The sequence below is a fragment of the Pristiophorus japonicus genome, chromosome 18 (assembly GCF_044704955.1).
Source record: "Pristiophorus japonicus isolate sPriJap1 chromosome 18, sPriJap1.hap1, whole genome shotgun sequence".
NCBI classification, from domain to species: Eukaryota; Metazoa; Chordata; class Chondrichthyes; family Pristiophoridae; genus Pristiophorus; species Pristiophorus japonicus.
Window position 1 is genome coordinate 11,757,371 of NC_091994.1, and position 27,682 is coordinate 11,785,052.

Consider the following 27,682-nt stretch of genomic DNA (forward strand, 5'->3'; position numbering starts at 1 on the left):
GAGTTTGCCTGATGGCCTGGCCAATAGGTAGCCCTCAACAAACATCACCAAAAAAAACAGATCAACTGATCATTAATCTCATTACTGTTTGTGGGACCTTGCTGTGCACAATTTGACTGCTGCATTTCCTTACATTACAACAGGTGCTTGGCCATAGAAAATAGGTACAGGAGCAGGCCCTTCGAGCCTGTACCACCATTCAATATGATCATGGCTGATCATGCAACTTCAGTATCCCACTCCTGCTGTCTCTCCATATCCCTTGATCTCTGTAGCCGTAAGGGCCACATCTAACTCCCTTTTGAATATATCTAACGAACTGGCCTCAACAACTTTCTGTGGCAGAGAATTCGACAGGTTCACAATTCTCTGAAGAAGTTTCTCCTCATCTCAGTCCTAAATGGCTTATCCCTTATCCTTAGACTGTGACCCCTGGTTCTGGACTTCCTCAACATCGGGAACATTCTTCCTGCATCTAACCTGTCCAATCCCGTCAGAATTTTATATGTTTCTATGAGATCCCCTCTCATTCTTCTAAATTCCAGTGAATATAAGCCTAGTCGATCCAGTCTTTCTTCATATGCCAGTCCTGTCATCCCGGGAATCAGTCTGGTGAACCTTCGCTACACTCCCTCAATAGCAAGAACGTTCTTCCTCAGATTTGGAGATCAAAACTGTACACAATATTCAAGGTGTGGCCTCACCAAGGCCCTGTACAACTGCAGTAAGACCTCCCTGCTCCTATACTCAATTCCTCTCGCTATGAAGACCAACATGCCATTTGCCTTCTTCACCACCTGCTGTACTGCATGCCAACTTTCAATGTCCGATGAACCATGACATCCAGGTCTCGTTGCACCTCCCCTTTTCCTAATTTGTCACCACTCAGATAATATTCTGCCTTCCTGTTTTTGCCACCAAAGTGGATAACCTCACAACTATCTACATTATACTGCATCTGCCATGCATTTGCCCACTCACCTAACCTGTCCAAGTCACCCTGCAGCCACTTAGCATCCTCCTCACAGCTCAAACTGCCACCCAGCTTAGTGTCATCTGCAAATTTGAGATATTACATTCAATTCCTTCGTCTAAATCATTAATGTATATTGTAAATAGCTGGGGTCCCAGCACTGAACCTTGCGGTACCCCAGTAGTCACTGCTTGGCATTCTGAAAAGGACCCGTTTATTCCTATGAAGTGTTTTGGGACGTCCCAAGGGCATGAAAGGTGCAATATAAATGTCAAATTATTTCCATCAATCAAAAAACCTGATAGGGTTCCGATTACATTGAGGTATTCAACTGGATATGGTATGGGACAGGTTCGATGGTCTTTACCTGTATAATGACAAGTGTCCTCGATTGATTAAGATTGATCATGAACACACAGCGCTGTGGGGAATGGAACTAATTTTCTTTCAAAGAGCCTGCACAGACACGATGGGCTGAATAGCTTTCTTCTGTGTGGCGTGATTCTATTATATTACAGAGGCATAAGCTGCCCAGTTAGACACTCCAGTGCAGTGCTAGGGGAGTGCTACACTGTCGGAGGTGCTGTCTTTTGGATGAGACGTTAAACCGTGGCCCCATCTTCCCTCTCAGAGGACTTAAAAGATCCCACAGCACTATTCCGAAGAAAAGCAGGGAAGTTATCCCCGGTGACGTGGCCAATATTTATCCCTCAATCAACATAACCAAAAAAAAACAGATGATCTGGTCATTATCACATTGCTGCTTGTGGGAGCTTGCTGTGCGCAAATTGGCTGCCGCGTTTCCCACATTACAACAGTGACTACACTCCAAAAGTACTTCATTGGCTGTAAAGCGCTTTGAGACATCCGATGGTCGTGAAAGGCGCTATATAAATGCAAGTCTTTCTTTCTTTAGGAAGACGTATCAACAAATCACGAGTGGAGATCAACTTGCCTGATGACTTTCGAGTATCTTTTTAATGAGTACATCTTTTGCAAGTAATTGTATGCTAAATAAACCAAGCCAGATCATTACTGCAGCAGCTTCGAACCTCGTTCAGCAATTTCTGGATAGATGAGAGATCTGTTTTTCTGTCTCCCTTCGCTTGAATATAAAACGCTGATTAATTGATCAACGTTTTCTTTGATATTTAGACCAGTCGGTCGAAACAGAATTAGTCTTTCTCTGTATGCCATGTGAAGGAGCTGCCTTACAATTTTCTATTGGCTTCAGCCATTCTACAGTTGAGTACGTTCCTGAGACAGGTTCCAAAGGGAGAGCAACACTGCTGGAACCAGGATCTGGGTGGCGGCAGAAGGGTGGGGAGGCCGGAGGTAAAAAAAAAAAGACTTGCATTTATATAGCGCCTTTCACATCTACCAGACATCCCAAAGCACTTTATGTATTGAAGTACTTTTTGAAGTGTCGTCATTGTTGTAATGTAGGAAACGCAGCAGCCAATTTGCACATAGCAAGCTCCCAGACAGCAACATGATCATGACCAGATAATCTGTTTTTGTGATGTTGTCTGAGGGATAAATATTGACCAGGACACCTCCTCTGCCCTTCTTCGAAATAGCACCATGGGATCTTTTATGTCAATCTGTGAGGGCAGGCGGGAATTTGGTTTAACGTCTCAGCCGAAAGACGGCACCTCTGACAGTGTGGCACTCCCTCGGTACTGCACTGGGAGCGTCAGCCGAAATTTTAGTGTTCAAATCTCTGGAGTGGGACTTGAACCCACAACCTTCTGACTCAGAGACAAGTGTGCTACCCACTGAGCCATGGCCGACATTAACATGTTGGAGCGCTTGCAGTGAGAGAGCTGGCAGCACAGTACAGGATTCTTCTCTAAATTCCTAACACCCCACCCTCGACTGTTAATGCTGTCGGGATTTTTTTCAGAGGTAAACAGTATTCACTAACAATTCATTATCTGTGGCTCTGTGCAGGGGAGGATTAGTTCAAAATCAAGAGCTCTGCGGGCTGATTGGGACTGGGATTTGCTTGGCGGGCATTCCTGTCCTGGAAGCCACCTCAAGACGAACTTTAGGTAAAGGCAACTGGTCATTAAAAGAAAAATGAAACTAATACTTTTAGAACTATAGTATTTCATTTAGCAGCATGGAGCTTGCAATGTTTACTTTGTAACCCAATGGTTTGGGATTTAGGTACCAAGGCCCAAGGCTGGAATCTGCCAGCTGCAAGTTCTTTCGCGCAAATTTTTGGTGGGACATCTTTAATCAGGAAACAGAGTACGTCTCATCACACAGCGTGTTTGGCTCTTGTTCAACGAGAACAAGGGGCCTTTATGTCCAAATCATGGGCAATGCAGCAGCTCACTTTAAGTTGAAGGAATCTGGGCAGCAGTAAGGATGCCACATTTTTTGTCAAACTCAAAACTGCGATCATAGCTGGGACTTGTCAGCTTTGATTTACTGCGGGTAAAAAAAAGTAACTGGAAACTTTAACAGCCTTAATAGTTATTGCCTCCACACCAGGTGAAGTGAGCAGGATGAAAAGGCCTTTTTGAAAAATAAGCTTTATGGTTACAGCTTAGCAATTTCTGGGCAATCCAGACTATTATAAAACTGTTTCCTGTTCAATATTTCTCCTTCGATCAATACCATTAAAATCAGATTCACTCATCATTCAACTCGTTGCTCTTTCACATAAACGGCTGCTGCATTTGTGCACGTAACTGTAGTCCCTGCACTTCAAAGGAATTCATGGTGCATGAAATTCTGCAAGGCACTTCACAAAAGCAGAAGAAAAAAATGAATGCCAAGCCCGAGGAGGAAAGTTTGGGAGAGGTGAGCCAATGCTTGCTCAAAGAGACAGGTTCACGGAGGGTTTGGAAGGAGGAGAGGGGAGCTGGAGTGGCCTCGGGGTTTAGGGAGGGAATTCCGGGAAAGGTGGTTGAATGCACGGCCACCAATGGTCAGACAAAGGGAGAGGGATGCCTAAGGGGTCGGAGTTCGAGCAACAGAGCGTTCCAGGGGGAAGTTTTACGGCTGGAGGGAATTTCAGATGGGTGAGGCCATGGAGGGATTTAAAGGCGCGGATAAGAATGCTAAGTGTGGGGTGTTGAGGACCAGGAACCAATGTGAGGACAGGGGTGATGATTGCGTGGGACTTGATGCAAGATAGAATTTGGGATGAGCTGAAGTTTATGAAGGGTGGGGGATGAGTGATGGGCAAGGACAGGGAGGTTCAGGGCGGGATTTTTTAAAGGGAGGAGTTTTTTGAAGGGAGGGGTTGATGCCGGTTTTGAAAAGATGGACATTTACAATGGGGAGGGAACCACTTACAATGGTTGCGGCTTGGTGCTTGGGATGAGAAACCCAAGCACTAGACCACAACAGGTGAGGTGGTCTACACCCCTGGTGCCACCTGTTTCTTCCTTCGACCATATCCCCGAGCCACTGGAGCGTACCCGGCTGTGCCAGAGGTTCCATGCTTCCCTCCCCCTCTGATATTCTGCTGCAGCAATCCACACTTCCTCTGGCTCTTGGATACATCTCAATTTCTCTTACTTTGCCTCCTTTTATCTTGCACCATTATCACTTCTGTCATTTAATCATCTCCTGTCCACCGCCTATTCACAGACCATTCTATCTGTTTCGGCTGCACATCGTGACACCACAAGTCCCGGCCAGAATGGTGATGATTGGGTAATTCCCCCTGTCAATCATGCCTGGAGACCGCTCTGTTGTAAGTGACTGGGGTTGTGTTTCCGCACACAATTTGTATGGAAAGAAAGGAAAGAAAAGGGAAGGGAAGGGTAGGAAGGAAGGAAGAAAGACTTGCATTTATATAGCGCCTTTCACGACTACTGGACGTCTCAAAGCGCTTTACCGCCAATGAATTACTTTTGGAGTGCAATCACTGTTGTAATGTGGTCATAAGTTCTGCTTGTCTTTTTAAATAGACTCTGTAGACTGTTTGCTGCAGTGCGCAGTTGAAACAGACTCTCTCTACTGAGTAAATAGGCTCTGTTTGCTGTGAGTCCTGCCGTTAGTCCCGCCCCAGCTCCAACTCAATAGCTGACACAGTGGTGACAATAGACGCTGATGTAATTCTGCTCCACTCCCATTCCCATGGCTATGTTCCTCCTTATAAGCTGTTCATCTGTAACATCTCCCAGTTCTGCTGAAAGCTCATTGACCTAAAGTGTTGACCCTGCCTCCCTCTCTCTGAAGATACTGCCTGACCTGCTCATGTATTTCAAGCATTCTGTTTCTTATTTTCAACCGTTTGCAACGTCAACAAGCACGGAGGCCAACAAGGGAAGTTGGATGCTCAGAAATTTAGTGGGAATGGGGTCGTTAGGAGATTTTTGGTTACTCAAAGGTTTATTGTTATACATAACTTATTAACACAAGGGCAACTGAGGCTGAGTGAATCACAATGTTTAAGAGGAGGACTTAAATGAGCATTGATATGGAGCTTACAAAAAATTCAATCATGCGATGTGGGTGTCGCTGGCATCCCTAATTGCCCTTGAGAAGGTGATGGTGAGACACTTCATACAACTGAGTGGCTTGCTAGACTATTTCAGAGGGTAGTTAAGAGTCAACCACATTGATGTGGGTCTGGAGCCCACCTGGGACTCACTTGCCGCGTCGGAGCTCTGAGTAGAGCGCTTGTTTTGGGAGTCTAGTATCGGGCATGCGGACGATATGGCTCGTCCATCGGAGCTGATCGAGCGTGGTCAGTGCTTCGATGCTGGGGATGTTGGCCTGAGCGACAACACTGACGTTGGTGCGCCGATCCTGCCAATGGATTTGCAGGATCTTGCGGAGGCAGCGTTGGTGGTACTTCTCCAGTGCTTTGGGGTGCCTGCTTTACATGGTCCACGTCTCTGACGTATATAGGAGGGCGGGTGTAACTACTCTGTCGACCATGAGCTTGGTGCCGGGTTTCAGGTCCTGGTCTTCAAACACTCTCTTCCTCAGGTGACCGAAGGCTGCGCTGGCCCACTGAAGGCGGTGGTGAAAAAGTGCAACATCCCCACCGACACCTGGGAATCCCTGGCCCAAAACCGTTCAAAGTGGAGGAGAAACATCCGGGAAGGCGCCGAACACCTTGAGTCTCTTCACCGGGGGCACGCGGAAGCCAAGCGCAAACAGCGGAAGGAGCGCACGACAACCCAAGCACCCCACCCAACTGTCCCTCAACCATCGTCTGCTCCCCCCGTGACAGAGACTGCCGGTCCCACATTGGACTCATCAGTCACCCGAGAACTCATATTAGTGTGGGAGCAAGTCATCCTCGACCCCGAGGGGCTGCCTAAGAAGAAGAAGAATAGGCCAGACTGGGTAAGGACAGCAGATTTTCTTCTTTCCCCGAAGGACATTACCAGTTGGGTTTTTACAACAATCCGATAGATTCATGGTCACCATTACTGACACTAGCTTTTTTAAAAAATTAACTGAATTTAAATTCCCCAGCTGCCATGGCAGGATTTGAACTCACGTCTCCAGATCATTAGTCCAGGCCTCTGGATTACTAGTCCAGTAACATGAAGAAAGAAAATAAAGACTTGCATTTATATCGCGCCTTTCATGACCACCGGACGTTTCAAAACGCTTTACAGCCAATGAAGTACTTTTGGAGTGTAGTCACTGTTGTAATGTGGGAAACGCGGCAGCCAATTTGTACACAGCAAGCTCCCACAAACAGCAATGTGATAATGACCAGATCAACTGTTTTTGTGATGTTGATTCAGGGATAAGTATTGGCCGCAGGACATAGAAACATAGAAAATAGGTGTAGGAGCAGGCCATTCGGCCCTTTGAGCCTGCACCACCATTCAATAAGATCATGGCTGATCATTCATCTCAGTACCCCTTTCCTGCTTTCTCTCCATACCCCTTGATCCCTTTAGCCGTCAGGGCCATATCTAACTCCCTCTTGAATATATCTAACGAACTGCCATCAACAACTCTCTGCGGTAGAGAATTCCAGGGGTTAACAAATCGCTGAGTGAAGAAGACACCGGGGATAACTCCCTTGCTCTACTTTGAAATAGTGCCGTGGGATCTTTTACGTCCATCTGAGTGAGCAGACGGGGCCTCGGTTTAACATCTCACCCGAATGTTACCGCACCCTGAGCTAGCTCTGATACGGGGCTGAAATGTCTATGAATTGTCGACATGGGAGGAGGGAAACAAGTTAAACTAGAAAATTTGGCACGAAGTAGAACACACCTTATCTAAGATTTAAAGAGGGCTGATCATCTGATAAAACCTTTTCTAATTTGTCAGTTATAAATGGCTTAGAAGGTAAAAAGGAAGGGGCTCAGACTGACCTTTGCTTTGTGTGATCTTCTTGGCATTAAATCGGGACAGGTTTGAGCGGTTGACATTCTCCAACACCTACTTCTTAGCTCCAATTAAGATCACAGAAGTTGCAGAAGAGAAGCTTATTGTAAGCTTGAGGGCACCTCACCTTTCCAATTTACCTGACCTGTTGACATTTCCGCTGGCTGTGGATCGGAGCTAACTCCTTCAGCTATCAGATACCTTTGGGAGGTGCTTTCTCACCTGCTGACAACACACTTGGTGATGTCGTGGCGTGTTTGTATTGTTGAGCCATTTTCTGATTAAATTTTGGCGGGTAGAATAAGGAGACACAGCTTCAAACTAGCAATAGGCCACTTTGGGACTGATATCAGGAATTTCTTCTTCAGGACAGAGAGTGATCAGTAAAGAAGGAGTCACGGAGGCAAACATTTTGGCATCATTTAAGAAACAATTAAATACTGCAATGACTTCAGGATGTTGTTGGTTGGATGAATTGACATGGGCCCAATGTGCATTGTCTTGCGAACATACCAACAAAAGTAACCAACCAGATCAACATTCATTTCATTGCTGTTTTGTGGGATCTTTCTGTGCAAAATGTCTGCTGTATTTTCCTACGCATCCGCGATTCAAAGTAATGCACTCTATTTGGATTGCTCTACGATCTGATACGGTGCTACATAAATGCAATGTCAGTGTCAGCTGTGGCTCAGTGGGTAGCACTCTTGTCTCCGAGTCAGAAGACTGTGGGTTCAAGTCCCACTCCAGGGACTTGTGCATAAAAAAAATCTAGGCTAACACTCTGGTACAGCACTGTTGGAGGTGCTGTCGTTTGGATGAGACGTTAAACCGAGGCCCCGTCTGCTCTCTCAGGTGAATGTAAAAGATCCCGTGGCACTTTTCGAAGAAGAGCAGAGGGGTTATCCCCGGTGTCCTGGTCAATATTTATCCCTCAATCAACATAACAAAAGCAGTTTATCTGGTTATTATCACAATGCTGTTTGCGGGAGCTTGCTGTGTGCAAATTGACTGCTGCATTTCCCACCTTACAACAGCGACTACACCTCCAAAAGTACTTCATTGGCTGTAAAGCGCTTTGAGATGTCTGGTGGTGTTGAAAGGCGCTATATAAATGCAATCTTTCTTTAAGGGAGGAAAAAAATCTTTGAAATAAATTACTGTGCTACAAAGTATACAGGAAATTTACTGCTGCAGCCTGTTAACTAAAGGCTACCCCTGACAGACGATACAGGAGCCTGGATTTTTTTTTCAACAGGACAGTCAGTGAGCAGGGTTCATTTTCCACTCTGCCTCTCCATTCCAGCCTCTTCAATAAACTCCCACAAGACTAGTGTATATATCTTGTTCTTTACAATGTCAGCAGACAAGGAACATAATAAATCACATGTTATTTATGAAGAGCACTCATTGTAACACTAACAGACATCTAGTCAGAATGCTGCTTTAGGTAAACAGTGGAATACTTATCATCGGCACACTGTGGGGTCGGGGATCATGTTCCTCACCTGGGGCCTTACAACGGAGGTATTTAAACTATCGTTATCATCTACAGGCCATTGTGGGATTTCATTTCAAGCATTCAGGAAAGAAGGCGTGACAGGCTGTCTTTATTAACGAGAGACAGGACCAGCCATAGATAAATCCAACTCAATCAGCACCGGAGCATTTTTTTCCACAACTTTCTCCGCACCTGGTGATTTTTCCAATATGGCTTCCCCAGCTCCCAGAAATTCAGAACGAGCTCAGAGCAATTCAGCGTTACCGGTGACATCGATCACCGGTGACAAAACTCGCTAAGGCGACTCATTCCCACAGTCACCCACAGCCAAGCATTTCAGAACGATTCTGTCAAATTTGACAAAATACTTGCCGACGACTTGAACCGTTACAAACCCACCTCTTCGACCAAGCTTTTGGTCACCTGTCCTAATACCGCATGTGGCTTGCTGTCAGATTTTGTTTTGATCATCGCTGCTGTGAATAGCCTTGGGACGTTCTACTACATTAAAGGCGCTGTGTCTAGCATTTAGAAGAATGAGAGGTGATCTCATTGAAACAGACAGAATTTTTACAGAGCTTGACAGGGTAGATGCAGGGACAATGTTTCCCTCTGGCTGAGAACCAGGGGTCACAGTCTCAGAATAAGGGGTCGGCTATTTAGGACTGAGATGAGGAGAGACTTCTTCACAGAGGGTGGTGAATCTTTGGAATTCTCTACCCCAGAGGGCTGTGGAGGCTCAGTCTTTGACTAGATTCAAGACAAGAGATCGATAGATTTTGGGATATTAATGGAATCAAGGGATATGGGAATTGGGTGGGAAAGTGGAGTTGAGGTAGAAGATCAGCCATGACCTTATTGAATGGCGGAGCAGGCTCGAGGGGCCGAATGGTTCATATGTCAATGCAAGCTGTCATGGTTCATTGCATTGTAGCTGGGCTCAGCAATGACAAGAACTGACGGAAAGATATTTATTGTTTCCCCTCCTCCTCATGCTGGAGGTCTAGCTCCACGGGCCCCGGGCACCTCCATCGAATGGCCATTCTTCGCACAAGCCTAGTCAGCGAGAGTCAGCAGGCCTTGGCGAGGGGATGGGTCATCTCAACCAAGCAAGATGTCATCCATGCCCAACATTCACACAGGCCAATTCCAGTAGAGGTCACAGCACTAGGAGCTCTGGTCGACATTTCTCTGATCCCAACCACTTGTGCTCGCTGACCTACTTTGGCTCAATTAAAAAAAAATTATCATCCTTGTTTTCAAATCCCTCCATGGCCTCACCCCTCCGTATCGCTGTAATCTCCTCCAGCCATACAACCTCCCTCACCCTGCCCCCGAGATCTCTGCCCTCCTCCAAATCTGGCCTCTTGCGCATCCTCGATTTTAATGGCTCCACCATTGCCGGCCATGCCTTCAGCTGCCAAAGCCCTAAGCTCTGGCGCTACATAAATCGCCGAATAATTTGCCGAATCCCCCACAACCTGGGGGGGGTCACCACTGACCAGAAACTAAACTGGACCAGTCACACAAATACTGTGGATACAAGAGCAGGTCAGAGGCTGGGTATTCTGTGGCAACTGTCTCACCTCCTGACTCCCCAAAGCCTTTCTACCATCTACAAGTCACAAGTCAGGAGTGCGATGGAATACTCCCCACTTGCCTGGATGAGTACGACTCCAACAACACTCAAGAATCTCGACACCATCCAGGACAAAGCAGCCCGCTTGATTGGCACCACCTTCAACATTCACTCCCTCCACCACCAGCGCACCGTGGCTGCAGTGTGTACCATCTACAAGATGCACTGCAGCAACTCGCCAAGGCTTCTTCGGCAGCACCTCCCAAACCCGCGACCTCTACCACCTAGAAGGACAAAGGTAGCAGGCGCATGGGAACACCATCACCTCCAAGTCACACACCACCCTGACTTGGAAATATATCGGTCGTTCCTTCATCGTCACTGGGTCAAAATCCTGGATCTCCCTCCCTAACAGCACCATGGGAGCACCTTCACCACACGGACTGCAGCGGTTCAAGATGACGGCTCGCCACCACCTTCTCACGGGGCAATCAGGGACGGGCAATAAATGCTGGCATTAGCAGCGACGCCCACATCCCAGGAACGAATAAAAAAAATGCACGTTGTTGTAACACCACAATCCGTAACCGCCAGTGATCAGCTGACTCCTAACGGACTGTGGATTAAACCCGGGACTGACGGGCTCTCTGCGGCTCTGTTCCATATCGGAATTTTCCCAGATTTTTTTCCCCCAATTGGCCTGGGTTTTTAGCCACTCCCAGGGGATCGCATGGCTCCGGCTGGGGGTGGAGTGTAGAATATTGCGGTGCAGGGGATGTCGCAGTTGTGTGGGGTGAACTGTTTGGGCTGGGCGCTCTTTACCTTTCCGTCATTGTTCACAGGTTTATATGTAACCTTCGGGGCTGCTGACCGAGGACTGTGCGGCTCTTTGTCGGCCGGTGCGGACACGATGGACCGAAATGGCCTCCTTCTGCGCTGTAGATTTCTATGTTTCTACTTGCCATTTGAGGAGGCTGGCGGAAAGATTCTTAAGAACGCATCATTTGGCAGCCGACCATGAGCAGCTAATAAAGCAACGATTTACATCTAAAGCCAAGTGGGAGGATAATGGAGCAGTTGTTTGCCTCAGTGGAGAGCAATAAACTAAAACACAACATCTTAACCTTGGCAAAGTGTCTTCAGAAAACCAACGAGGCTTTGGGCTTCAGAGGTTAATGGAATTTAGTTTCTGGAGGGAGGGCAAATATTTTTCTTTCTTGTGGTCTTGTTCCAACGGAACGCTCACGGAAACCAAATAAGATGTAATTTCCCAACTTTAGCATGACTTGAATGCTAATCCCTATATTTAATGTTCGGCCTTTTAAGGATCCGTCATGTCCAGGACAAAGAATTTTATTACATCAACAGCTTCTGGCTGGCTGCCATCCTTTTTTAACTTGTTTTTAGCATCTTGCCATTTTGATGTCCAGACTGTGCCTCAACAAAGTGTTTTTCTTTTTCTTTTGATTTGCTTACAGAGCGTGTGATTTTTTTTTTACCAATAATAGCTTTGGGGGAGAAATTCGGGTCCTTTGCGCCTCCTATCAGCCCCCGAGGGTGGACCTCGCGCCCGCGCGCTGCCCCGCTGACGGCGCCCGCTAAATTTGGCGGGGGTTTAGCGGCGGTGCGCCCCGATTTCCTGCGCCTGGAGAGCGTGACCCCATCGCCGTGCGCGGTGCCCGCTGAGCGCCCCGGACCCTAAATTGGGTTTCGCCCCCTGAAGTTGCGCTGAGCGGTGACGGCATCAGTTTCAGGGGGCGCGTAACGGGCGGGCGGCCGCTCGCGGGGGCGAAGGTTAAAGGGGAGGTGGCCGGCCGCTCGTTGCCGCTTTGCATGTAGGGGGTCGGTGCCGCGATCGCTCAGCCCGGTGCTCTGCTGATCACGCAGCACCCCTGCTCCGCGGGTGGTCCAGGAAGGACCCTTTAATTAATGCAGTGTGTGTGGCTTGGGCCCTTACCTTTAATTCAGGGAAGCGCTCCTCCTACGTGGCAGCGCTACGCGGCCCAGTGCGTAGCGCTGCTGAGCCGTGCGCCCCGCTCCCGCCCCAGGAAGAAAGGGGAGCGTTTAGTTTAGCACTCCACTTCCTTTCGGAGGGGGTGACCCCAATCTCTCGCGAGAGATGAGCCTTCTGCTCCTGGCGCAAAGTCTGGCACTAGTGTTACCGCCCCCACACGGGGAGCACCAAAATTTCTCGGCCTTTCTCTTTGACAACTGCAAGGTAGCCATTTTTCAATTGGGAGGCTAAGCATGCAGGTACAGCAGGCGATGAAGAAGGCAAATGGTATGTTGGCCTTCATAGCTAGGGGATTTGAGCATAGGAGCAGGGAGGTCTTACTGCAGTTGTACAGGGCCTTGGTGAGGCCTCACCCGGAATATTGTGTTCAGTTTTGGTCTCCTAATCTGAGGAAGGACGTTCTTGCTATTGAGGGAGTGCAGCGAAGGTTCACCAGACTGATTCCAGGGATGGCTGGACTGACATATGAGGAGAGACTGGATCAACTGGGCCTGTATTCACTGAAGTTTGGAAGAATGAGAGGGAATCTCATAGAAACATAAAATTCTGACGGGACTGGACAGTTTAGATGCAAGAAGAATGTTCCCGATGTTGGCGAAGTCCAGAACCAGGGGACACAGTCTAAGGATAAGGGGTAAGCCATTTAGGACTGAGATGAGGAGAAACTTCTTCACTCAGAGAGTTGTTAAGCTGTGGAATTCCCTATCGCAGAGAGTTGTTGATGCCAGGTCATTGGATATATTCAAGAGGGAGTTAGATATGGCCCTTCTGGATAAAGGTATCAAGGGGTATGGAGAGAAAGTAGGAAAGGGGTACTGAGGTGAATGATCAGCCATGATCTTATTGAATGGTGGTGCAGGCTCGAAGGGCCGAATGGCTTATTTCTGCACCTATTTTCTATGTATGTTTCTATGTTTCTATGACTAGGATTGCAAACCCTCCAGGAATGAAAGATTGGTCTCCCGGATATTAGACCCAAGTTTGCCTCCCTGCTTAGAAGGGCGCACCTCAAAAACCGCTCCCTGTTGCTGGAACGTTGCAGGCCCTTGGCATAGCGCAGCAGAAGGAATGGGGAGCGGAGCCAGGTCCCGGCGCTGAAAACAGTGCCAGGACCTCTGCACATACGCGTTGGAGTGTGCACGCATGTGCAGCAGCTCCTCGCCCCCGAATCTCTGCAGGCTGTGTGGCTGGGACCCGAAGCACGCTGCCCCAGCCCTGGCCGAATGGGCTCCCCGCCATTTGATCAAGACTGCTGTGGCTGTGCGCAAGCATTTGGAGAGGAACAGGAAGGATAAAGATGCCAAGTTCCATTTGATTCTTATTGAGAGCAGAATCCACAGGCCGGCTCGTTATTACAAGTCCAACAGGGTATTTCCACCTAACTGGAAGTATGAATCCTCCACAGCTTTAGCATTTGTAGCCTAAGAAGTTTCTTCATTGGTTTATTGGATCTAAAAAAAATAAAATGCGCCTCTTCTCCCCCCCCCACCTCCTCGCCCCCTCTCCCCACCTCCTCTCCCCCCCAATGCCGCGTTGAGCCTAGCCTCCCGGTGTGCGTCTACCGCCCCTAGCCCTGGCCGAATGGGCTCCCTCATCGACAGCCGCTGCCTTCCCGTCACATAAAGGTAGGACTTCTATTTTTTATTTGTTATTGATTGATTGATTGCTTATTACTTTGGTCTTGGTGCTTTAGGTGCAGGGTTCCTTCTATTTTTTATTTGTTAATTAATTGCTTATTACTTTTTGTACTTTGTTTAGTGCTTTGTAAGTCTTAGTGCTAGGTGCAGGTCCTCTCAGCTTCCTTGTATTTTTTATTTGTTATTAAATGCCTATTTTTGTGCTTTGTTTAGTGCTTAGTGCTTTAAATGTATTTATGCTTCTTTAATGTTGTTGTGAAGGTGTTTAGTGCTTTGCAAAATCCTCTCACTTCCCTTCCACACTGCTCCCCCACCCCACCCACCCCGCCTATCTCTGGCTACCTGCGCTGATTTCTTAATTCACCGCAAGGTTTTTCTGAGCGTACAAAAGTGGCCACATACGCTGGCCTACGTTAGTTTGGAGTAATGTTTAGCTGGTTAAACTTGCTTAAATGGCCAAAACGTAAGTGGCCAGTAACGTCCCCTTTTGAAAAAAAAACTTAACTAAAAAAAAATCTAACTAGCTCATTTACACTGGAGCAAATTAAATGGGGAGAATTGTGATTTCTAAGAAAATCTAGTTGCTCCAAAAAAAAACGGAGCAACTCTTGGGGAAACTTGGGCCCATTGCTACCAGCAACTCCGGGAGAAAAACCATAGGGGCAGTAAAAAAAAAGTGTCTTTTTTATTTTTGTTTATTCATTACAAATAATTATATTATTGCATCCTGTTAGTGTAAAGCACGGACTGAGGGTCCAATCACTTCTCAGCACAGGGTGTTGAAGCCTGAGGGTGGTTCTTGTCCAAACCACTGCTGAAGAAGAAGTTAGTAACAGTGAGTTTCGATATAGTTAAATAAAATAAGGTTGCCATTTATTTATAGCATGCAGAAATCAAGCACAGACAGCGGAAGGAGTGTACGGCAAACCAGACTCCCCACCCACCCTTTCCTTCAACCACTTTCTGTCCCACCTGTGACAGAGACTGTAATTCCCGTATTGGACTGTTCAGTCACCTGAGAACTCACTTTTAGAGTGGGAGCAAGTCTTCCTCGATTTCGAGGGACTGTCTATGATGATGATGAGGCCCGGATTTTGCATTCAGTGCCAAATGAACGGTGCTCACCGTTCATTACCCTTGCCCATACGCTGCGATTTGCAGTAATCAGACCTACAAAACAGCACGGCGCTCTCTACAGGGGATCTGGGACCTGTGTGAGCAGGTCATGAACAACAGCATGTCTCCTCAACCAATCAGATTGAAGAAGCTTTACTGAGGCACACAGTCTAAACCAGGGAGTGTAAGTTAGAATATATAATTCAATGTAAAACCATGTAAAGAAAGCAAAATAAAGTGAGCGAAAGAAAATGGGATTAAGAGAGATAAAATAGATAGAAAGATAATGTAAAAAAAAATTAATTTAAATTTTATAAAATCTCCAACAATAAAAAAAAATGTTAGTGTTAAAAGTTCACTTACATTAGAATAGACATGTCCTAACTTTTCCTGGCCTGTTTAGTGGGTATCTAATGGGTAAGTACAGCAACTTCACGCCTCAACTGAATGCAAAGTGTACACGTGTACACAAGAACATAAGAAACAGGAGCAAGAGTCGGCCATTTGGTCCCTCGAGCCTGCTCCGCCATTCAATAAGATCACGGCTGATCGAATCTTGGCCTCAACTCCACTTCCCTGCCCACTCCCCACAACGCTCGACTCCCTTATCATTCAAAAATCTGTCTATCTCCACCTTAAATACATTCAGTGACACTGCCTCCATAGCTCCCTGGGGTAGAGAATTCCAAAGATTCACGACCCTCTGAGTGAAGAAATTCCACCTCATCTCAGTTTTAAATGGGCAATCCCTTATTCTGAAACTATGACCCCTAGTTCTAGATTCAGGAAGGCCAATGGAATCTTGGCCTTTATTGTAATGGGGATGGAGTATAAAAGCAGGGAAGTCCTGCTACAGTTATACAGGGTATTGGTGAGGCCACACCTGGAATACTGCGTGCAGTTTTGGTTTCCATATTTAAGAAAGGACATACTTGCTTTGGAGGTAGTTCAGAGAAGGTTCACTAGGTTGATTCCAGGGATGAGAGGGTTGACTTGTGAGGAAAGGTTGAGTAGGTTGGGCCTCTACTCATTGGAATTCAGAAGAATGAGAGGTGATCTTATCGAAATGTGTAAGATTATGCGGGGGCTTGACAAGGTGGATGCAGAGAGGATGTTTCCACTGATAGGGGAGACTAGAACTAGAGGGCATAATCTTAGAATAAGGGGCCACCCATTTAAAACTGAGATGAGGAGGAATTTCTTCTCTTAGAGGGTTGTAAATCTGTGGAATTCGCTGCCTCAGAGAGTGTGGAAGCTGGGGCATTGAATAAATTTAAGACAGAGATAGACAGTTTCTTAACCGATATGGGGATAAGGGGTTATTGGGAGCGGGCAGGAAAGTGGAGCTGAGTCCATGATCAGATCAGCCATGATCGTATTAAATGGCGGAGCAGGCTCGAGGGGCTAAATGGCCTACTCCTGCTCCTATTTCTTACGTTCTTATGTAGATTCCCCCACGAGGGGAAACATCCTCTCTGCATCTATCTTGACAAGCACCCGAAGAATCCTATATTTTTCAATAAGATCACCTCTGATTCTTCTAAACTCCAATGAGTATCGGCCCAACCTGCTCAACTTTTCGTGGAGCGAAGTTTGTGGAGGTGCGGGGCAGCTCGAACAGCAGCTTCCCGAGCTTCGTGTTTAACTGCGTATGTGCAGGTGCCGGAAGTTTCTGTCCGATTTTCTCCTTAATTACTGTGAGCGCTGATAGCCCCACCATTATTCTTACTGCAAAATGCGGGCCATCGTGCCTTAGTAAGTCTCTCAGAAACATTTCAAAGCACGGCGCAGACAATGAAGAACAGTGACTGTTGTTATGTGAGCAGACAGCTGCAGGTTGTAGTATTTTGCTGCTTGGGTATTTTTACAGTCTCCCTTCTGTTAGCCCAAGCCTCAATTCAACGGCGTATATCTGATGTTATGCACGGAATGCCACAATGAGATGATGGTTGGAGAATGACTACGTGGAAAGAGGGACGCTGCAATGAGAATTAACAACCATTTTGCTAAGTCTGGCTTGTGCTACGATCATAAATTCTACAAAAACTGCAGAAGACAATGTTTGTACCATAATCCATTTAATCACTCAGCAATCTAACTCGGAAAAAAAAACACTATGTGCTTTGTACACGCCTGGAGGATATTGATGCTGTTGAGTGGCCTTTGGGACTGGTTTGAGTCTGAGGATTGTCAGTTATATAATTGTCCAACTTTGCTTTGCACTAAATGTTCAAAACTAGGGGCCATAAATATAAGTCACTAATAAAACCAATTAGGGATTCAAAAGAAAAATCTGTCGAGAGTGGTGAGAATGTGGAACTTGTTACCACATGGAGTGGTTGAGATGAATAGTATAGATGCATTTAAGGGGAAGCTAGGTAAGTACATGAGGGAGAAAGGAATAGAGGGTTATGCTGATAGGGTGAGATGAAGTAGGGCACTTGTGCGCAACATAATTACTGGCACGGACCAGTCGGGCTGAATGGTTTGTTTCTGTGCTGTACATTATATCTAATTCAGCATTTTATATTCAAAGGTTGCGTTTGGACCAAGAGAGAGTGAACACTGGATTGAAAGTTCTGCACAGTAGACTAAACATCATCATCATAGGCAGTCCCTCGAAATCGAGGAAGATTTGTTTCCACTCCAAAAGTGAGTTCTCAGGTGACTGTACAGTCCAATACTGGAATTACAGTCTCTGTCACAGGTGGGACAGACAGTCGTTGAGGGAAAGGGTGGGTGGGGAGTCTGGTTTGCCGCACGCTCCTTCCGCTGCCTGCGCTTGCTTTCGGCACGCTCTCGGCAACGAGACTCGAGGTGCTCAGCGCCCTCCCGGATGCTCTTCCTCCACTTAGGGCGGTCTTTGGCCAGGGATTCCCAGGTGTCGGTGGGGATACTGCACTTTATCAAGGAGGCTTTGAGGGTGTCCTTGAAACGGTTCCCTGTCTACCTGGGGCTCGCTTGTTGTGTAGGAGTTCACAGTGGAGTGCTTGCTTTGGGAGTCTTGTGTCTGCACAGTAGACTAAATAATGGATCAAGAGGCCAACGCAGTAGAGTGGACACTGGTTCATAAAGTGCATACCGTGGGAATGAATAGTAGGTCAAAAGGTCCAGGCAGCGCGGGTGAGCATTGGGTTAAACCGTCTACACAGTGTGATGGAACATTCATTCAAAAGATCTACACAGTGGGAGTGAACATTGGCTCATGAGGTCCACACAGTGGGAATAAATACTGGATTAAAAGGTGGAAATGGAACAATAGGTCAAGAGACATCCACAGTGACAGTAAATATTGGTTTGAGTGGTAGTTAACAGGAAGTGCCGGGGTACAATGGGAAATCCATGCTTTGGATCAATTACATTTTTCCATCGGAAAAGAACTCTACAAACAGATTCCGTTTCTGTAACTGTGATTGTAGGTTCAGTTGCTCGCAGAGGCATCAGCTCAGAGTCTGTGAACTGCATGGATCAGGGGCTCACTGGTTCAATCTCTGGCTGGTGCTCAGCTAGCTGGTCTCAAGCCGAAGCAACATTAGGAGGAGAGTAAAACAGCCAGGGAAATCTGGTCCTGATCACTAGCTAGTGACCCCCCCCCACTCTGTTGGCAGTGTGCAAGCGTAGATGTGCAATGAAGCCGCAAGCAAGCTCGGCTCTGCCGGCCTGCCTCGTCTGATAGCTCCCCGAACCTTCGTAGTAGCAGCTCATATATGGACAATGGGCACTGGTATTGCAGTAAGCACCTCACAGCCCCAAAACCTCTACCATCATCTCGAAGTTCCCCTCCAGGTCACAAACCATTCCTAACCGGGACATAGATCGCTGCCTCTTCATTGTTACTGGGTCCAAATCCTGTAATTCCCTACCTGGCACCCTCAACAACAACAACTTGTATTTATATAACGCCTTTAACATAGTAAAACGTCCCAAGATGCTTCCCTCAGCACAAGGACTGCGGTGGTTTGAAGACAAGGCCCACGAGTACCTTCCCTCAGCACAAGGACTGCGGTGGTTTGAAGACAAGGCCCACGAGTACCTTCCCTCAGCACAAGGACTGCGGTGGTTTGAAGACAAGGCCCACGAGTACCTTCCCTCAGCACAAGGACTGCGGTGGTTTGAAGACAAGGCCCACGAGTACCTTCCCTCGGCACAAGGATGGCAATGGTTTGAAGACAAGTCCCAGCAGTACCTTCTCAGGCCAACTGGAGATGGGTAATAAATGCAAACTTCAGGCACATCCCAATAATGTGGGTTTTTTAACATAAGGGAGTTAATGGCTACAGGAGAGAAGGGGACGGGAGAATTTTGCCGATTAGGAAAACGGAGGAGACAGCCTTTTCTTCTGCTCTCCCCACCAGAGCCGAGATTGACCGGGAGTTTCCAGCAATTGAAGATTAATCTCCAGGACACTGCTGCCAGCAACTCCGGAAGAAAAATCATAGAGACATTAAACACAATGTTATTTTCCTTTTCTTCAAACACTTTCATTTATTCATCATAAAAATATTGGAGAGTGGGAGAAAATGCTGTTTAAAAGATTAATCTAATTGGTAACAAATAGACTATTCCCATTGGTCTGGAGGATGGACTACTGGCGGGAGGTCATGTGTCAAAACTTCCAGAAATACAGCCAACCAATGTTGGCAACCCAACTCCCCACTGGCCATGACTCAGTGGGCAGCACCCTCACCTCTGAGTCAGAAGGTTGTGGGTTCAAGTCCCACTCCAGGAACTTGAGCATAAAAATCTGGGCTGACACTCCCAGTGCAGTGCTGAGGGAGTGCTGCACTGTCAGAGGTGCCGTCTTTCGGGTAAGACGTTAAACCCGAGGCCCCGTCTGCTCTCTCAGGTGGATGTAAAAGATCCCACGGCACTATTTCGAAGAAGAGCAGGGGAGTTATCCCCGTTATTCTGGCCACTATTTGTCTCTCAATCATCATCACTGAACCAGATTATCTGGTCATTATCACATTGCTGTTTGTGGGAGCTTGCTATGCACAAATTGGCTGCTGTGTTTCCCACATTACAACAGTGACTACACTCCAAAAAGTACTTCATTGGCTGTAAAGCGCTTTGAGATGTCCTGAGGTCGTGAAAGGTGCTATATAAATGCAAGTCTTTCTTTCTTTTTGATAACTCACTTTCACAAAATGCTCGTCTTAGCGAACAAAATGGAGACGGTCAACTGAAGTAACGCGGTGAAGGAATTCAAGCAATGGGCTATATTCCGCGACCTTCCGACGGGCTGGGTAGGCCCCAGCCCTGCTCAAGCACTCAGAGATGTGAGCAACACAGCTTGCACAACAGAAGATACTGAAATCTGAGCTCTTCCCTGCGTCTGCGTACTGAACGCTGACACCGGCCACACTGGCCGGGAAGGTCCCAGTTACTTAACCTCTCTGAGTTGGATACGCGGTGGGAGGGCAGTTGGTCTTCGCACCCCTTGGCCAGGGAAAGGAGAAAATCAGCCGCAGTCCCCGTTATTGGGAATCCACTGGAAAGTGTACACGTAGATATTGGGAAAGTACTGGCTTGTACCTGATGCAGTTGACAGTCGATAAGCCTGTCAGATGTGAGTTTCTCTTCTGTATTACAATTCAGTATCCAGTGCTAGGGACTAGTGCATCAGCTCCTTTTACAGAGATTGAGAATTGAGTAAGGACCTCTGTCTGTAGCTGTAGTGTTTTTACAATGGAGTGTGTGTGTTTCTGTGTGAGTGTGTGTGTGTTTGTGTGAGTGTGCGTTTTTGTGTCTGTGTCTGTGTGTCTTTGTATGTGTGTGTGTGTGTGTGTGTGTGTCTCTTTGTGTCTGTGTGTGTGCGTGCATGTGCGTGTGTGGTCTCTGTGTCTGTCTGTGTGCGTGTGTGTGCGAGTGTGTGTTTTTGTGTCTGTGTATCTTTGTCTGTGCATTTTTGTGTCTGTGTGTGTGTGTCTTTGCCTGTGCATTTTTGTGTCTGTGTGTGTGTTTTTGTGTGTGTGTGTGCGTCTGCCTGTGTGCATGTGTGTGTGTGTGTGTGTGTGTGTGTGTGTGTGTCCTCCCCTCCCCAACTGATGGTGCTGCCTCATGTTGTGGAACAGCCACCCACCCCCCCCCACTCCCCCACCCCGCATGCACCAGGGACCATCCTGCACCTTGCCCAAGTGGCTATTCTTCATCTGTAAGCCTCAACGGTAAGTGTTGGCAGGATACTGAGCCACAGTGAGCAGCATAGCTCAGTCTGGTCTTGGCAACCCCCTCCCACAACTCCACTCGCATTCTCTGCACCAGTTGTTGCTGGATAACTGGGAGCACTGGGAACCCTTGCTGCTTCACCATCCCTTTCCGGAACAGGAGCACTTTAGAGACAAGAGAGTACGTTTTGAAGTGTCGTGATGTAGGAAACGCGGCAGCCAATTTGCACCGTGCAAGCTCCCACAAACAGCAATGTGGTAATGGCCAGATGATCTGCTTTAGAGATGCGGTGGGATCTTTTATGTTCATCCTGAGAGAGCTCGGTTTAACGACTCATCTGAAAGACAGATTGTGAAGAATATAGCAAGAACCTCTGCCTGTAGCCGTAGTGTTTTAGTGCAGTAACAGGAGCACAAGGTCAATTCAAGCAGTCCCACAGGGGCCTTGGCGAGCTCAACTCAGCCTTCTTCGAAAGTGACGATTATTATACCAGAATGTGCTTTGAATTTTATTCCACGAGTTGTTCAGACTGAAATCTACAATTCAAATGTCTGTTTTTTTTTTACACCATCGCCATAGCAGCAAGTGCTTGCCCTCGTGAATGCAAGATTACCACTATAAGATTCTGATGTGATACTGTACTGCTGTTGTAGTATGTTTGACAGGCCCGGACTCCTCACTTTAATTATCAGGCCTCTTTGAGTGTTATGACAATACTTACATTTTTAGCTGATAGCTGTTACTGTAACTAATGGCATAAATGGCAACATCTGAAACATAATGTACATGTCTAGATTTGATTAAGCGCACAAAGACAGAGCCACAGACATAAAGATTGCCTTTAGGCAATTAAGCCAACATTGAGATGAAGTTGGGAACTTTGCTGAACGATGGTAAGTGCTTCAAATAAGGAATATTTACATTCAGTCACACCTCACAGTGTTGCTACTCCATGTTATAGCCGTTCCACAAGATGACCTGATGTGATTTCCCCCTCTGTCTCTTTTCGCTCTGAATTGGTCCTGTTTATCCTCTGGGACAGGTTTAGAAGCGCGGGGGGGGGGGTGGGAGCGGGGGCGGCGGGGGGCAGGGGTCATGCTAGGCGTGCAGCATGGAGGCCCCTACCTGCGAGAAACCACCAGCCTCAGGTCGGGGCCAGAAAAGGAGCGGAGGTGCGGTGGCCGGGGAACAGCGTGGAGGCCACTTCAGGGAACAGCCCGAGCTGGTGCAGGAGGGCGACGACTTGGGGAAGGGCGACTGGTTTGGACGTCACCGTAATCCAGGTCGCTGATTGGAGCGCGGGCAGGTACAGCAGGTGCGGCGAGGTCGGGGCAAAGGAGCGGCGGGAGATTGTAGAGCGACGTGATCGGGGCCCGGGAGAGGCGAGGGCCCAGGGGCAGCACGGGCCCAGCCCACACTGCGATATCTGTGCGCACGAGGTCTGTGCAGCAGAGCAGGTCTCCAGTCGTCCTGGTTAACCCTTGCCACTGGACCAAGACCTAGCTCTGTCAAGCCCGTGTGGTGGCTGGTGGCAACGGCCACCCCACGTTAAAAAAATCCACGCACAGGCATCTTCCACCCTTCAGGATGTGGTTCGGGATCTGGAATATTAGGTCCATCATTGAAACACCTGTGAACTCATCCCTTTTTGGTGTGGAAGCAAGTCATCCTCGATACGAGGGACTGCCTAAGAAGAAGGGTTGCCAGCCCTTCAGGAATAAAAGATGAATCAGTGTCAGCTGTGGCTCAGTGGGTAGCACCCTCGCTTTGGAGTCAGCAGGTTGTGGGTTCGAGTCCCACTCCAGGGACTTGAGCACAACAAATCTAGACTGACACTCCAGTGCAGTGCTGAGGGAGTGCTCACTGTCGGAGGTTCCGTCTTTCGTTGAGATGTTAAACTGAGATCCCGTCTGCCCTCTCATGTGAACGTAGAAGATCCCTTGGCACTATTTCAAAGAAGAGCTGGGGAGTTATCCCCGGTATCCTGCCTATTATGTATGTAACTATATAATACTTGCCACCAGAGGGTGCAACTGTTGGAGTCCTAATGGTCACCTGCACACATGTGCAGGGCCAATATAAAAGGTTGGCTGCCATGTTGTTTAGGCACTCTGGAGATGTAATAAAGAAGACTACGGTCACACTAAGTTTAGCTCACAGTACTCAGCCTCGTGGAGTTCTTCGATACACAACACTGCCCAATATTTATCCCTCAATCGAAAAAACAGATGATCTGGTCATTATCACACATTGCTGTTTGTGGGAGCTTGCTGTGCACAAATTGGCTGCTACGTTTCCCACATTACAACAGTGACTGCACTCCAAAAGTACTTCATTGGCTACAAAGCGCTTTGAGACGTCCGGTCATGAAGGGCGCTATATAAATACAAGTCCTTCTTTCTTTCCCAGACATTGCTGCGAGCAACTCCGGGTGAAAAGTCATCAGCGAGGCTACCTGTTCCTCGCGTTAATTTGGAAAATGAGAAAGAAAGAGAGAGAAAATGTGTTTAGGTACAAATTTCATAAGCGAAGTTCATTTTTAAATTTTTAAACAGAAAGTAATTTCTTTCCATCATTATTGCCTTTCCACAAATTAATTGGCAAAGTTAGAGAAGAATTTAGTCTTCCAGATGAACCATTGATAATGATCCACTGGAAAAGGGCCAACAGGCTGTGGAGATTAAAATGGGGGAAATGTCAGCTGTAGCCCCCCACTTGTTCCCCCCTCCCCCACACCCCCTACCACCTTCCCTACATCCCCCACCCGTTCCCCCTCCCCCACATCCCTTCCCCATTACCCCTCCCCCACACCCCCTTTCCTGTTCCTCCCCATTTCTCCCCTCCCAATTCCCCCTCCCCCACAAAACCTTCCCCCTCCCCCACCCCCTTTCCTGTTCCTCCCCATTTCTCCCCCCTCCCTCGTACACCACCTCCCCTCCCCATTTCCCCCTCTCCCACACACTCTTCCCCGTTACTCCTCACCCCCCCCACACCCTCTTCCTCCCCTTTTCTCACCTCCTCCGTACAACCCCTCCCTGTTTCCCCATCCCCCACACCCCCTTCTCCATTCCTCGCCTCCTCCATACACCCCTCCCCCACTCCCGTCCCCCCATCCGCACTCAACCCTCCCCCTCACCCCCTTCCCTGTCGACTAATCACCCCTTCCCCCCTCATTCCATTCAACACTCGTCCCCTCCAAACTCGCACCTTCTCCCACCCCCACTTCCCCTCGCTCCCTCCCCAACTCACCCCCTTCCCTCCACTTCCCTTCTCCCCTCAGTCGGTGGATAAAAGTGATTGAAGAATTGGATCATTCTCCCAGGCCCAATGGGTTGAGGGGTGGGGGAACACAGGGAAAAGAGGCTGTGTAACGCAGGAACAGTCTGAAACGCTCTCGCAGCATTTGACAAACTAGTTAAAAATATTAATCAACAGAGAGCTTTCAATTAATTTAAGCCCTTTGGTTTCATGACAACCACAAACAAATTCTAATATTAACCACACCAACAGGTTCTTTTAATGATGGAATCGGTTTAAGACCCAGTCAAACCAGTGTTTGAGACATTCCTAGATTACTAATAAGGAGAAAGTAGACAATCAATAGTAATTATTACCAGCATATCTGGAAAATTGAATGAACACATGGATTCACGCAGTTTAATTGTTTTATTTGATCAAACTATCAGCCTGCAAGCAGGAGAGTCTGTTATATTTTTATTTAGTTTGATTCTCGAGATGCATTTGTTGTTTAACAATGCTGTTACCTACCTGCGACTAGATTCAAAGGGCACACAGTGATGGTGCAGTCCCATATACAATACCTTGTCTCATTCTACATAAACAAAGACTAGAAAATACGTCGCAAATAGAAACATCCCCTGCTGAAATGAGTACAAATCGCAGAAATTTACAGCACAAAAGGAGGCCATAGATCTTTAAATATAAATATATTAAATATATCTATTATATATCTATTTTAATTAGATTTTAAAACATTTTTAAATAGATTTTTCCCGTGAACTAAAAGCTTTTGAAACCTGAGCCGTTACAATCTAATCTTGATATTCAGATAACTGCTCTGAATCCATGCGTTCTGTTCCTGAGATTTAGGACTTCTCAGGAGGATTGTTCATAGAATGAAGGAAATTTATAGCACAGGAGGCCATTCGGCCCATCGTGTCCGTGCCATCCGAGAAAGAGCTAACCAGCCGAATCCCACTTTCCGACTCTTGGTCCGTAGCCCTGCAGATTACGGCACTACAAGTGCACATCCAAGTATTTTGTAAATGTGGTGAGGGTTTTCTGCCTCTACCACCCTTTCAGGCAGTGAGTTCCAGACCCCCACCACCCTCTCGGTGAAAGAAGTTCTCCTCAACTTCCCTCGAATCTTTTTACCAATTACTTTAAATCCATGCCCTCTGGTTATTGACCTCTTTGCTAAGGGAGATAGGTCTTTCTATGTATCTCCATTTTGTCTTCTTTCTGTCTGTCCTCCTCTCTCCGTCTCTCGCGCTGTGGTATAGCTCCGCATGCACAAGTGGTCCTTCGGTATCCCGCTCAAATGGCCATTGCTCATTGTGTGTGCCTAGATGTTTTGGGAAGGGTATTCGACCATGGGATGGGGCAGGGGCAATATCGCAACCCAGCACAAGCCGTGCACTTACCCAACATCCACACAAAATGGGCCCTCCGGCAGTGTCCACAGGGTAGCACTTGGAAGTGGGAACCCTGGGTTGTCCTGTTTGCCCACTCCACCCGCCTCCCCCCCACACCCTGCTCGCCCACCCTCCCACACACAGTGCAATAACCTGCCAGCACTCAGTCCATACACGCAGGTGAAGAAAGGCCACTGGAAGTACCAGTGGATGGTTAACAGCCATGGTCCAATACTATTTACGAAAGGATATATTTGCTTTGGAGGCAGTTCAGAGAAGGTTCACCAGGTTGATTCTGGAGATGAGGGTGTTGATTTATGAGGAAAGGTTGAGTAGGTTGGGCCTCTACTTATTGGAATTCAGAAAAATGAGAGGTGATCTTATCGAAACGTATAAGATTATGAGGGGGCTTGACAAGGTGGATGCAGAGAGGATGTTTCCACTGATGGGGGAGACTAGAACGAGAGGGCATGATCTTAGAATAAGGGGCCATCCATTTAAAACAGAGATGAGGAGAATTTTTTTCTCTCAGAGGGTTGTGAATCTGTGGAATTCACTGCCTCAGAGAGCTGTGGAAGCTGGGACATGGAATAAATTTCAGACAGAGATAGATAGTTTCTTAACCGATAAGGGGATAAGGGGTTTTGGGGAGCAGGCAGGAAAGTGGACCGGAGTCCATGATCGGATCAGCCAAGATCTTATTAAATGGTAGAGCAGGCGCGAGGGGCCGTATGGCCTATTCCTGTTCCTATTTCTTATGTTCTTATGTAGAGGACTCAGTGCCTTGACACAGGGAGAAAAGGGGTCGGGAAAATATCATCAGAAACTGACTTCAAATCAATGATCCTTTTTCGAATACTTCTCAAAGATAGGTACAGATAAGGAAGGCCATTTAGCCTATCTCGCTTAACGTTTCATTGGAGCCCATGGCCCTCCTATCATAGCATCTAGACGCCTCTTAAATGACTCCAGCATTTTTGCCTCCACTACCCTCCCTGGAGAGCGTTGTGGGTCTGAATCACTCTTTGCGGGCAGAAGTGCTCCCTGCCCTCCAGTAACCTGCCCAGTTTATACCACTTGTCCCACTGCCCAGGAGCGCCGTAGCTCCACCTCCGCAACGCGGCGCGTTTTAGGGGTGTACTCACATATATAGTAATACTCGTTTCCGGGTCGGAACTCAAAGCCCAGAGAGAACGGTGTGAAGAGCTGGAATTTCTCGGAGAACTTCAGCGGTCCGTTTGGTGTGCGCGGTCGGTTGCATTCCCAGCGTTTGAAGCCATTGTTCTTGTGGTCGCAGCTTCTGTAGCCGTCAAAATTCACCATGTAAAGAATGTAGCTCTCCGTCCTCTCCTCCGGCACGGAATCAGCATAGTGGGGGCAGTAGATGTCGAGGTAGTCATTGATGCAGACGTCGACCGTATAGTCCCCTCTGTGAAACCTAAAATTTTTAGAAAAGACAATTCAGTGACTGGAATGAATTGAACGAAAAGTTGCAGAATTCTCAAAACATCGTTGCTAGGATCAAGTCTTTCACACCTGCCATCAGACACGAATCTCGACCTATGGTGTCAGCTGTGGCTCAGTGGGTACAACTCTCGCCTCCGAGTCAGAAGGTTGTGGGTTGAGGGGAGGGGAGAGTGGTGGAGGTGGGGGGGGGGGGGCGGAGAAACCCAGGGCGGGGGACGGGAGAGGCCACATTGCAGCGGAGGTCT

General features: G+C 47.5%; 1 protein-coding gene across 2 annotated transcripts in view; it reads right to left on the reverse strand.

Annotated features, from left to right (window-relative positions):
- The window catches only part of LOC139229148 (ephrin-A2-like), a 423,886-nt gene that overhangs the window by 38,484 nt on the left and 357,720 nt on the right, over positions 1–27,682 (reverse strand). For both annotated transcript variants that reach the window (XM_070860811.1, XM_070860810.1), the window contains exon 2: positions 27,116–27,408. In XM_070860811.1, the coding sequence (XP_070716912.1) occupies positions 27,116–27,408 (293 nt within the window). The remainder of the gene's footprint in view (positions 1–27,115; positions 27,409–27,682) is intronic.